Consider the following 13,717-nt stretch of genomic DNA (forward strand, 5'->3'; position numbering starts at 1 on the left):
GTGTGCGTGTGGGTGTGTGGGTGTGTGTTCCCAACCCAAGGCCTTCAGCACCAGCGCTAACAAAGACCCAGAATGTTTTGTCTGTTGCTCCACTGCCAAGGAGAGGCGTGTGATTGGTTTGCTGCTGCAGGTTTTCCTAAAATAACTAATGATTTTATCTACATGTTGCTTCCAGCTGGGATATTTTAGCAAAAATCTGCTGCAGTTTTATGTTAACTCATTCAGAGAAAACGGATATTTTTTTAAATAACTTCATAAAGGCAGGTTTTGGTCTTGCCTTGTACTTGTTTTGGTTTTTGGAAGTGGCACCCTGAAGGTAAAAGTCTTAACAGTTTGTGTCCAGGATGTGTGGGATCTGCAGAGATGTCGGTGTCCCATTTTCTGACTCTAAACCCACACAAGTCCTGGATGCACTGCAAAAACAAAAGCTGTTTCTGGTTCTAGTTGGTCAAAACTGCAGTAAAGAAAAACCAACTGGTTAATGTCAGAACTTGTATTTACTCTCGAACATAATCACGGCTTAAGTTGTCTGTTATGTACAGACACTTATTCATTCCTTCAGGGAATCTTTTGGGTGTTTTGAGGTTCTGTGATGTTTTCAGTAATGCTACTGGGATTTTTTACTGGAGCAAATAAATTCCTGGAAGAGCAAAAGTCTAACAGTTTGTCAGGCAGATCCTTTATTTTGCTGATATTTGTCAAACAACTGAAACTGAACATGTGCGATAGGCCGTATTTGCAGATATGCAACTTTTACTAGAGACCACTGTAAAATTTATTTTTCCTCTGCTGGAAAAAGTTTTAACCGAAACAAAAAAAACATTTTATGCGTTTTTATACTTACACTTCTTCTGGAAACAGTCCAAGTTTTTTTGGTGTCTGGAAAATGAGCCGTTTCAAAAACCTCCCGATTTGTTGAACCACAGTTGATGGGTGTGTTGCCTAGCAACTCCAGCAGAATTCCATCCGTTACCTAGCAACCCGAGCTGAGCTCCAGCACATTTGGTCAGCTGGTTTTACCGCTGTATGGGCTATACAATGGCTGCTGGAAACGTCAGTGTTTTGTTGTTGCGTCACCATCCAGAAACCACTTACTGCATTCTTGTTGGTTGTGCTGGAGGCTCTAGTAATGCTTTTCAAAGATGCATAGTTATATGATTGTGCTTCTGTTTACATCAGAAGCACAAATGTGAGTGAAATGTTTACACTCACATTTCAACATGTGAGTGTAAACGCTGAGTTAGGGGGCGTGGCCAGCAGGAGCTTATTTGGATTTAAAGTGAAGAGACGACCAAAAAAAGACTAAAATCTCATTATCCAAAAATGATTTTGTGTAAAAAAATAAATAAAATGTAGTGAACATGTTTTGTATAGGCCATAGGCCTATCCTGACATGTCCAAGGAAGCATAATGGGTCACCTTTAACAAAAGTTTCTTTTGAAAGTAAAGACCGGTAATATCTGCTGTTGTCATAACAACCGACATAACATAACTGTAACTGCGTTTACATAATTTAATTCACTTTTTTAATGTAAAGACAAACAGCAGCAAACAAAAAAATAAAATAAAACCTGCTTTTGGTTTGGACCAAATGACCTTCCTGGTTTGAATACACCCTGAAATAAAAAGTCCAAAAACAGGAAAATGTTGGTCAAGACCAACTTCTGGTTGTTTGGAATAAAACAGAAAGAAACGTGACAAACTGCACAACTTTTCCATAAAAGACAAAGAAATGGGGAGAAGTTTCCTGCTGCCCGGTCTGGTTGGCTTCACGACTTAAAGGATCAAGATTGAGCTTTTATTATTTTAACAAATATGATGTTTTCATCATATTGCAGTGCTACATATCTTTATTCTCATTAATTTATACAGATTATAAGTGCCAGGATTCCCTCTGAGTTGATCTCAAGTGTCCCACCATGCAAAATGAAAGGCTAATTTAGAAAAATTACTAAAGGTTTTAAATTTAGCCTGCGTTTCTAAAAATATCAGCTGCAGCAGAGGTGGAAGGTCAGAGGTCGTCCACAGCAGAGCGCTGATGTCAGCCGTTCTGCAGCATCACCACTCATGGATATGAAGGTCTGCTCAGTGATCTGCCACATGAAAACATTTAACTCATAACTGGGAGGATTTATCATCACTGGGTTCATGTCAGACGCACCATTAAGAGAGAAAATATAGCTGATATGAACTCAAACTGTGCTGAGCTATTTCAACTGTAACCTTGAATTTATGATGATTTGTGCACAAAATAAAACCTTAGTTGCTTCTACAAGCTTCAGTGCAAACAAAACCACCAATTTCATGCGAGTAATTATAACAGATAATTCCTGTTATTTATTCTGAGTAAAAACAAACTATAAAAATTTAAAGGAATTAATAAAAATCTTATATATAATGCACCTTTAGTTATGTTTTTAATAGTAGTGGCAATTAATCGAATTCAAAAATCCTTTTTTGCTGCTAAATTATTGAATTTAATGTAGATTTTTGAGCTCAACAGACATACTTACTGTTTTGAATCTGTTATTTAGGTTATTCAACCATCAGATTGGTGCAAAGAAAAGGAAACAATAAAACAGACCAATAATTGACCAAAACGGCTTCTTACCCTAAATAAGGGCGTTAAAGTCTCTGCCCTGATTTCTAAAGTGAGACCTGAGGACGGTTCTGCAGCCTGTCTGTCTGTTTCGTGTTGAGTGATGCGACTGGTTGGCGAACAGCTGCTGGGACCAAAGATGAGGCGATGAAGAAAGGAGAGGCAGAAGGCCGAAGAAAAGAAAGAGACAGAAGTTTAGTAGAAAAGAAGAGCTGAAGTGACGGACGCAGAGCGGCGAGGAGACGACGTCTGTCTGGTGGAGGGAGGAGAACGCATCGCTGAAAGAGAAAGATGGATGAGGTCCGAGACGGAGAGCAGCGGCTGAAATACGGCTGAATGTGAAATAAATGACAGGCGGATAGAAAAGGCCGGAGAGTAACTAGTTGGATTTACTTGAGTATGTTTTTTTTTAATTACTTTTTCAGAGTATTTTTGCTATGCTGTACTTTTTACTAGAGTAATTTTAGTATGAAGTATTTCTGCTCTTCAGTAAAATTTCTTATTTTTTGCTATGGATCTGAATTATTGTCATTTTGGTTACTAAAATACCAAAAATTTCCACTTTAATATTTTGGTCTGTCTGATGATGTAATTTTTAAATATGAAATTATTGATTATTTGATCAGTTACTCAGAACTTTTTACCAAATACTTTTTTACTTGAGTAATTTCTTGGAGAGATACTTTTGTAAAAATACGTTTAAGTCATACTACTCTTTCTCTTTCCTACTAACTTATCCACTTGATAAAGTTTTTCTATCCATCAATCTTCTCATATTTTCTATAAAATGAATTCCTGTTGCATGAAAAGTTTATCCTGAAGTTAAACATTCAAGTGTTTGTCACTTACATGAATGAGATTTGACTCTTTACACAGAACAGGGGAGGTTGTGTGTCTGGCAGATGGTCATTGACACACACACACACACACACACACACACACACACACACAGCTGAATCCCTCAGGGTCACATAATAGGTGCTGTGGCCGATCTGGAGGAATCCACATTCTGTCTGGTCCGACGTTCCTCAGATAAACGTCTCTCTGCTCAGTGCTGAGCGGCCTGTCCTGGACCGAACCGGACCGGACCGGACCGGCCAGCTGTTGATTCCCTTAAGGCTTCATTTGCATTTTCATTGACATTCATCTGCAGGAGCCGACGACTCTGAGACCCCCCACAGTTCGGTTCGGTTTGAAACAGATGCTTTGCAGCTGGCTGAGGACTCCCAGTTCACAAACTGCTCACATCAAACATCATCAGTTAAACTGCAGCCTGTCATAAATGAAGATATTTTAATTCCTACTAACTTATCCACTTGATAAAGTTTTTCTTTGCATGTTAAAGCTTCATATTTAAAAACAAAATGGAGAAAAAAAAACGTTTGTTTGGCAAAAGTTCACCTCTAACTCAGTTCTTACCTCACATTATCTCACAGTTAATTGTCTGAAATAACTTTATATTATATAACACACACACACACACACACACACGCTGGTTTTGCTGAGATCAGGACTGAGAGCATCCAGCCTGTCTGTGGTTTCCGTGTTATTTTAGTTTGTGCGATGTGACTAACTGCTGCATACAGAGTGATTCAGAGCAGATGATGCGTCTGTCATCCTCACATCGCAGGAAAACGTGAAAAGAACCCATCCTGTGTTTTCCCAGCAGCGCGCATCTATCTGCCTTTTTCATCACTGTGTGTTCAGGCCAACAGATGACAGCTTACTTCATGAACACAAAATAAAGGTGCAGGGAGGGAAGTTGCAGCTGTTGCTTCATATTGTCTCCATCCTCTCCGATTCGGATGCAAACAGGTTGTGAAATGTTTTCTAGAATTTACAAAAAAAGTCAAATTTTTGTCTAATCACAAGCCTGCTGGAGCGCTTTTCATCCTAGTCCTAATACTACATAAAACACCTCTAGGGCTGAAACAATTCATCGGATTAGATGCAATTAATCTGATTAATCAATTATTGGAATTGATTAATCATCAATTAAGCCAAAACTGCACAAAAAATATACATGCATTTTGCATATAAGATGGAAAAAAACTTTCTGTAAATATGTTTTACTCAAAAAGACTCAAGTGTCAAAGTTTTAACTCCATTTTGTTCAAATCGACTGCAGAAAAGCTGTTATTGCATTTTAGGCAACAACATGTTTATTTTCTTGAAATATTTGTGTATTTCCTTATTTTAATGTATTTCTAACACTGAATAAAAAGACTTAAGTGGTTAATTGGAAAATCTTTTTCTCTGATTAATCGATTAATCATCAGAATAATCAATAGAATAATCGATTACTAGAATAATTGATAGCTGCAGCCCTGTCTCTCATGACCCTCCACTCCAGAGGATTCTCCATTTAAACTTTAGATTATGATGTATGTCTGAATTCACTAAATGCTTATGAAAATAATCATTATTTATGTTGCTGTGTGTTTGGAGACATAATTAAACATAAAAATCTGTCCTTCAGGCGTGACATGTAGTATTTAAACGCCTTGTATTATTGTAATTACCGATGCGTAATGATGACTTCTGTTTCCCTGCAGGCCACTTTGTTGGTTTGCATTGTTATCGCCTGACACATAATCCCAGTTTGGTGTATCTGGGTGTGGTAACTGTTGTCTAGTACACTGTTTTTGTGCGTTGACTCAGAAAAACACAAACTTGCAGAGGAATTTTTGTCTAATCTTAGTGCAAATAGTTTAGCACACATGAATTAAGACAATACTTAGAACAACTCTGTTAACTAAATGAAACCTGGAGATGGAGGCATTACTAACTCAGTGCAGCGCCACAGCAAAGGAAAAACCATCGAAGAAGATCTCAAACCACTTGTAGTTTTCTTTGTTTCTCGCTGTCTGTGTTGGCTATGCTACATGCAGACCCGTTGCCATAGCAACTGACTGACAACAGGTCCACTAGTGTATCAGGATTCAACATCAAAAAACACTCAAACATTTCCAACAAAAACAACAGAACATTCAGTCCGTTACAGTTTAATGTTTTCAGGCTCGATGATTAATAAGTGATCGCTGTGGTAGATTAGCTACCGCTGCCATTAGCTAAGCTAACACAGCAGTGGGTTAATTAGCTGATTTAAACACGTGCTCTGCTGATGATCTGTCAGGGTTTGTGTGCTGGTGTCAGTTTTTTATTTTTTAACTGAACAGAAACGCACACCATTCCACAGCACATCTACTGTTACAGTTGTCATAGTCAAGCTAGCATAGCTTCCTTCTCTCTCATTTATTTTTAATTAAAACATTTTCCTGACCTCATCTAGTTGTCTTAGTGCTGACAATTAGCAGTTGGTCCCTTTATGTAACACAAACACTTTTAAGATTTAGTGCATTAAGTTGTCAATTTAACAGCTAAAGCCAATGCTAGTCATCGTTAGCGAGCAGCTTCTCGTCCTGAGATCTCACACTGCAACAGGTGCATAGGAGATTGTTTAAGTCAATAATTCATTAATAATGATTAAAAAGTACTTGGTCCACTGGCAGGTTATTTCATTTATAAGACTGGAAAAATGTCTAGTTATAAGCACTTTGAGCTACTTTTAATATGAAGGGATCTTATAAATAAAATTGATTGATAAGTGAAATAATCTGCCAGTGGAACTGGAACTTTTTCATCAATATTTAGGAATTATTTACTTAAAACAAGCTCTTATCTTGCTGAAAAGTCATTATAAGCTAATTTTGTCTTATTTAAAATGTACTAAGATATTTGCACTAGAAACTGGACCAAAAATACTTGGTAAGATTTAGTTTTTTGCAGTGTGTGACCTTATTTCACTCCCAGAAAGCTCGCCAAGTTTGGTTTGTTTTTATTTTTTTTTACATTAATCATGCTTCATGTAATTTCTCTGCACTTTTCCAGAGTTGAGGATGATGGCTGAGGGGCGTTTTGCCAGTCTGCCCCGGTCGCTACATGCACATCCTCACGCCATGGGAGGAGGCTCCGCCCACTCCGGAGGCCCCGCCCACTCCGGAGGCCCCGGCTCCGCCCACAGCGTCTCCCCCAGAAAACTCAATATCCCCATGGATCTCCACGGCTCCAATCCCTGGTAATCCTCACTTTTATGCTAAATTTCTTCCCTCAAAATGTAATTTAACATGAGTTCAGTGTGTCATTTCAGTTGCCCGTTTCTTTCATGCAGCATCCCTTCAGGTCAGGAGGTTCCCGCTGCAGCCTACCAGTCGGTCTCGCTGCACGGGACGCTGCCTCGTCGCAGGAGAGGCGGAGCCAACGTCGGCCTCAGCAACCACGCATGGGACCTGAAGACCAATCAGACGCAGCCGCTGCTTTCCGGGAACACATCGGCGCCTGCAGGGCTCGTCCTGCAGCCCGCCGCGTCTTCACTGGGTCAGAATATCAGCGATGACTTCAAGAGTTGCAGGTAAACAAGCACAAGCATATTACTGTGTTTTTATGGTTTCATATTTTCAACATCAGGCTGTGATTTTTCTGTCCAGATAACCATTAAAACACACATTGAAGATGGAGAATCGAACTCATTCATCTGGTTTTACTCAGTTCTTTCTAATTTGATGATTAAGACAGAATGTTTCCACATGGGATCATTTCAGGTGATGATAAAATATTTATTGTCAGCAGCTGTTGGGCCAAATTTGAGGCTGAAATCTGACTTTATAACTCTGAGTAACTTACAACTAATTTTCTATCATCTATAGATTATAGATTAACAAACGTGCTTGTTATTTTATTTATTTACTTATTTTCAGTCATATTGGAATTACTTTCGTCACTCTTCGGTGTTTGTCAATTTTATATAAATGTATATATTTTATAGCCCACAGGGCTATAAAATAGAAAGGATATTCTATTCTTTTCTATTTAAAGGTTCGACTGCAAAGCGTTTCAGAGACTAAACATTAACTTGTTCATATTTTGTCACAACCACAAGCTTCCATACATTTTATTTTATTATTTTATGTGACGAACTGACACAAAACAGACATCGGCTTCAGTTTCTCTTTCCTAATGCGGGGAACCTGCTGGGTCGGGCCAGGAACCCATCATAACTGCTCCAGTCTCTAAGGTTTGGTCCTGGAAAAGTTTGAAACTTCCCTTGAAAATGCTTCAAAATGCTTGAAAGTTGTGTGAACTCTGTGAATAAGAGGCTCATTCAGACCTGGATGGAGATGGACGGTTGTAAACGGATCCCTGGGGGAAGCGGTTATCTAAACTTCAGAGCGAACCCGCTCATCCCCCGCATCCCTCATCATGTCCTCCCATCTCTCTGGGTCGGGTCGGTTTACGGCTCACTGTATCTGATACAGGCCGGCTCCGTGCACTCGCCGGTGCGCGCCGTGGCCCCTGGCGGTCCGGGAGCCTTTGTAGGTCGGGGTGTGGCGGGTTTGATCACGGGTTGCTCTGAGCTCTTTGTCTGCTGTCTCTTGATCGCTGGATCCATTTCAGACGCCGCTGACATGCGGCAGAATGATTCGTCCGGGTCGAGTTCAGCCTCTGCAGGTGGCCGGGTTCTTCTGTCGAGCTCAGAGTGACTCACAGCAATAAAAACATCATTAAGAAACATCACATTTTGTCAAAAATCATCAATACGCATAGAATATGATGATCAATGTTTCAGTTATTCGCTCAAAGTCACAGCTGGATTTTCAGTCTTAATTTAAATGGGCAGTTTTATATAACAGCCTTTTGAGCTGTGCATCATGTTATAATGTTGTTAAATCATCTAAAACGCACCTCGAGCGTTGCCTTGATTCTTTCATACATGCATGAGAAATTGAGGCGTAACTCCTCCGCCGCGCAGCTCCTTCAGACTAGCCAGCAGCAATTAGCAAACAGCTGCTGAGCTCATTACAGGAGCTGCTGCTCAGAGCAACGCTGGTAAAAAAGTGTTAAAGGGTTAATAGAGGAGCCATGTTGGGACAACTTCCTGAAGACGGAGCTTCAGAAAGAGCAGGAATTTTTAAAGAGACAGAGACCCAATTTCAAGGGGTTAAATCAGGAAGTAAATTGATTTAAAGTGAAGATAGAAACTTTTACATGGAGAGAAGGAAGTGGCCAGTGAAGTTTCTGAAAGTCCCAAACGTAACAGTTGTGTTTTTATTTGTGTTTTCTCTCAAATTTTAGTCTAAAATACCTGAATTTCCACAGAGCTCTCTACTTTTCTCAGTCAGATGGCGTCACTTCTATTATTAAGTCAAGTTTTATGACCAAGTGTTTGGATGGCTATTTTTCACTTTTAGTTTTAAAGCATTGTTACTTTTACTCAAGTATAATTTTTCTACCCTCCTCTGTCAGTTTGACTTGGCAGATTGATTGAACCCACTGTGCTTGGAATTATAAATAATTATATCTATTTCTTCTGAATTAATAATTAATATTTAATATGAAAGATATAAGAGTTTAGTTTTCATAAGTATGATTTTAAGGACATCATATTTTTGGGGGTGGGAGCAGTGGCCACCAGTGGCCCCCCTGTAGATCCGCCCCTGTATTTTACCCAGAATGGTTAGTTAGTATCTGCTTCCTTTCTAGATGTTAAATTCTATTAACTCCAGATATTTGTGTCTCTAGAAAAGTTTGATGAAACAAATCATAGTTTCCATTAAAACCATACGTCAGTGTTGACTTTCATTCCTCCTGCTGCTGATTGACCTGTGACCCCTGACCTTATGGTGCACCAGCTCCTCATTGGTCGGTTTGTTTTTCTCTTGACCTCTGTGTCGGCCTGCAGACCACCAGGACAGGAGGAGGGGGCAGCAGAAAAGACAAACAGAGAGATCTGTGCTGACATCTGGATCATTTCACCTTCATATCTGAATTATATCTGAATTTCTTTTGCTTAAAATCAAACTGTATCAACATAAAATTAGATTTGGATTTGTCTGGTTTTCATTTGAAAACCAGACAAATCGAAAACGAAACGAAAACCAGTTTTTGGATGCTTTTTTCATTCAGTTTTTGCTGAAATTCAATTTTTATTTTATTTTATTTTTTTTAAATTATACACAGAAGAACATTGAAAATTGTCAAAATAAGACAAAACTAACTTTTAAGCAACTTGTCATAAGTCAATAATTACTTAATGTTGATGAAAAAGTTAGTTTTATAGGCAGATTATTTCACTTCTTTCACAAGTGACAGGTCTTACGCCGTTACCTAGCAACCCCAGCCAAACCCAGCCTGTTACCTAGCAACCCAGTTCTAGTTCCACTGGCAGATTATTTCACTTCAAACAAGACATTCTTCCCATGTTTCTAGTGAAATAATCTGCCACTGGAAGAAATACTTTTTCATCAATATTAGGGAATTATTCACAACAGACAAGTTCCTATATCTAGCTGAAAAGTTGCTTGTATGTTGGCTTTGTCTCATTTCAAGTGTTACATGAGAAACTTGAGAAAAAATACTTCGTAAGATTTTGTGTTTTTATAGAGAGATTTCAAAACCTTTTCCCTGCTGAAGAAAGTAGAATATATACAACCACAAGACATTATTAATAACAGTAATAAATGATGTCATATAATAATGAATTGAAACAGATTTTTTTCTTTTTTTTTTTAGTTAATTTCCAGTGTTTGGTGCTGGAAAAGTTTGAAAACTTACCTGGAGATACTTGGAAAGTGCTTGAATTTTTACAGCTTAATGTCTTCTCTTGTATGAAGTAAATTAAACTTGGTAATGTAGTTTAGAGAAATGCTCCACCTCCCGTTTGAGGGATGTTGTGTTTGTGTGTAATGCTGACCCCTAGAGGCGGTCTGCAGGTACTGCATGCAGCTGTTGGACTTTGCTCTGCTGCCAGCCCAAAGCCAGCTGTGGTCATGCTGAGTGCGCTGCGGTGAGCTGCAAAGAACAACAGTAGCCAGAAAAAGACTGTGGTGAGCTCTTCATGCTTCAGCCAGTCCCTGCTCTTTATTTTCATCCTCTTCCTCGCCTCGCCTTGTCCTGTCGTTCCTTTCTGCTGCAGATTGTTCTTGTGGTTGTAGAAGCAGGAAAATTCAGTGTTGCTTGTTGTTTTTAGCACAAAGAGAAATACTGATATAGCAGTGGTCAGATTGTCTAGTCTGAAAAGTCTTGGCTGAACCATTTCTCACATACTTTGGGTTAACTTGGAGAGAAAATCACTCACCTGGAAAACAGTTTCCTTACGGCGCCGATTCAGAATGTCCTTTTGTTCTTAAACCCTCAGTTGGGTTTTAACTCCTTACATTTACTTGAGGAACTTTTTTGAAAAAAAATTAGTTTTAGGAGTGTTTTTCCTACACTGTATGTTTTATTTAAGTAATTTTATCATAAAGTATTTCTACTCTTGCTTGAGTAAAATTTCTGGATTTTCTGCCCACTGAATGAAGGGGTAGTAACTGAACGTTAAAGTTTCATTAGTTTTTATTGCAAGAAACTGATTTGGAAAAAAATATTTTGCTTGATTTTGTTATTTTTTGTTCCTTATATGAATTATTGTCATTTTGGTTTTTAAAATACCCAAATTTCCACTTATCTTTATACTTTGGGTCACCTGACGATGTAATTTTTAAATATTAAATGATTGAAATTAACTCAGCATCCGAGTTAATGACTTGGACGACAACTTTCTTCTCTTACTTGACTATCATTTTTTATCCCCACCTCGGTTTAAAGTTGACTTTTTGACTTTTGCAGATTCACATGGGGAGGTAACGGAGGGAATTCCCCTCATGTGAGAAGATTCATTTTGAGGGATTTGGTGTTGTCTGTCCAGGGTGATTTCCACGCTGCAGTCACGCTGGTTGATGTGGTCAGGGTTTCGGGTCTCACAGCAGAGCGGCACACAAACGGCGACACCAAGAAATAAAGAAACATCCACTCTTTCTGTCAACTATTATCCATGTATTCAGGTGAAAAAGCCACGATGGCTCCGCTTTTGTAATATCAAGGTTTTCATTAGGGCTGAAACGATTAATCCAAATAATCATGATTAATCACTTATTGAAATCAACTAATTTAGTTATCGATTAAACTCAAAACAGGCAATTAACTAAAAGCAAATGCAGTAATTAAACAAAAACACACATTTTGCAGTGAATATAAAAAAAGCTTTGTAAATATTTTCTACCAAAAACTCCTTAACTGGAAATTTTAAGCACTTTGAATTTCCTTGTTGCTGAAAATGTTTTGTATAAATAAAATTGCCTCACATTTTAGCTTCACCTGGCTCAAATTCTGTGGAATAAGATTTAAGCAGCTTTTGCTATCCGGTTATTAATCCAAAATATAATCAATTGATTAGCCCTACACTGTATTGATATTAAGATAAAAGTATTATATTTTGCTGCAGATGCAAATAATCAAGTGTTCACTACATATAAAACTTAATTTGTGTTATATTAATTGTTTATTTGCATCTTTTGATGTATTCCTTAAAACATTAAAAGATGCAATTAGCAATAAATCAGAGATAATTAATTTTATTTGTTTCTTTTGTTTTGGTTAATTTGTTTATTCATTTTGTATATTTAAAATGTCTCTCAGCTCTAATTTTTAATGTATGTTAGAAATTAGTTCATTTATTTATATACTTGAAAATGGTCTCAAAATAACAATATTATTGTTTATAGCAATAACTTCAGGGACCACCATGCTATTTCTAATATTGCAGAAAAAAAGGCATAAATGGTGAATGAAAAGTCTGCAGAAAGTGTCAGAATTTAAATGGTGACAAACCAATCAGATGACAATCAGAAGTAACCATGGCAACCGTGGAGGATAATCTGTCAACAGCTCCACTGTTACCGAGATAAAAACACCTGGCGCGTCACAGTACAGCCTGACGATGAGCTGGTGGCTGCAGGAACAGGGAACTGAAAACATCCTGGGAGAAAAAGGATTTAGAATATGGGGGGAGGTTCACCTTTCAGCTGGGAAACGACCTCAGAGCCTGACTGAGCTTTTTAGCAGCACATTTAGCAGCGCATACACAAGGAGGATTGACAGCGCTACGACCCTCCCCCTGGCTCTGATTGGTTTGGTTTTGCAGATTCCTATTGTAGCTCAGGCAGGAAGTAAATTCATTTTTCCACTGATTATCTGTCTAAATACTTTCAGGACTTGGTGACAATTTATCAGATTCTGTTTAAAGTGTATGGATACTCTTGAAAACTGCTGTATGAAAATCAGCATTTCCAACCTCCAGGGATCTCGCAGGACGTTTTGGCAGATGATCACCAGAACCACAGGCAGCCGGCGCGGCCTGGGCTCAGGGGACAGTCCTGCTGATACGCTGCAGGGCGTGTCGGGACACGCTCTGATCTCTAGACCTGCAATAGGATCAGCTTCCTCATCTTTTGGTGCAGATCCTGAAAGCCGCCTGAGAGGCTGAGCAATCTGCGGTGAATAAACGGCTCCAGTGTGTTGTGAATGGGCCCCTCTGTGCTAAATCCTGCTCATTATGTGGAGCTATATTAAAACTAAGAGGGGCTGGGGGATAAACATATCTGGTTTGGTAAGAAATGAGCTGTGCTGATATTCCCGTGGGAACAGCATTCCTGGCCGAGGGGATCTGAACCAGCAACCTTCCTAATGTAGCGGCGGATTTGAGCTTATTACGGTTTTCACTGAGCCCCTTCAAGCCTCCAGCCGGGAAAGCTGCAGTAACACTCCACATACATTCATAACAGGCTAAAATGTTTCTACTTTCACAAAGAAACATGAGCGAAATACACCAAGGAGTTATTTTAATCACACTGCAAAAACACAAAGTCTTACCAAGAGGTTTGGTTTAGTTTCTACTGCAAGTATCGTAGTAAACTTGAAATAAGAAAAAATTCACAAGTAACTTTCAGGAAGATATTGGTGCTTACTTTAAGTAAATAACTTCTTAATATTGATGGAAAACTCCTAATTCCACAGGCAGATTATTTCACTCCTAACATTGGAAACATGTTTTTCTGTAGACGATACAACTAAAGAACTTATCACCATATAAGCGTTTCATATCAGTTTATATCACTCATTGTCGATATTGATAATTATTAATCAGGTTTTTGTTTTAAATATCTGAAATACACCATCTGGTGGTGTGACTTTTCCTGTTTTATCCTCAGTTTTCACGCCACTGTGTTGTTTCTTATTTCTAAG

At 38.6% G+C, this 13,717-nt stretch overlaps 1 protein-coding gene across 1 annotated transcript in view; it reads left to right on the forward strand.

Moving 5' to 3' along the window:
• Positions 1–13,717, forward strand: part of LOC103131720 (uncharacterized) — a 44,760-nt gene that overhangs the window by 28,608 nt on the left and 2,435 nt on the right. The window contains exons 4-5 of the mRNA XM_007543419.2: positions 6,491–6,677; positions 6,771–7,010. Coding sequence (XP_007543481.2) covers positions 6,491–6,677; positions 6,771–7,010 — 427 coding nt within the window. The remainder of the gene's footprint in view (positions 1–6,490; positions 6,678–6,770; positions 7,011–13,717) is intronic.

This window comes from Poecilia formosa, unplaced genomic scaffold (genome assembly GCF_000485575.1).
Source record: "Poecilia formosa unplaced genomic scaffold, Poecilia_formosa-5.1.2 Scaffold820, whole genome shotgun sequence".
Classification (NCBI taxonomy): Eukaryota; Metazoa; Chordata; class Actinopteri; order Cyprinodontiformes; family Poeciliidae; genus Poecilia; species Poecilia formosa.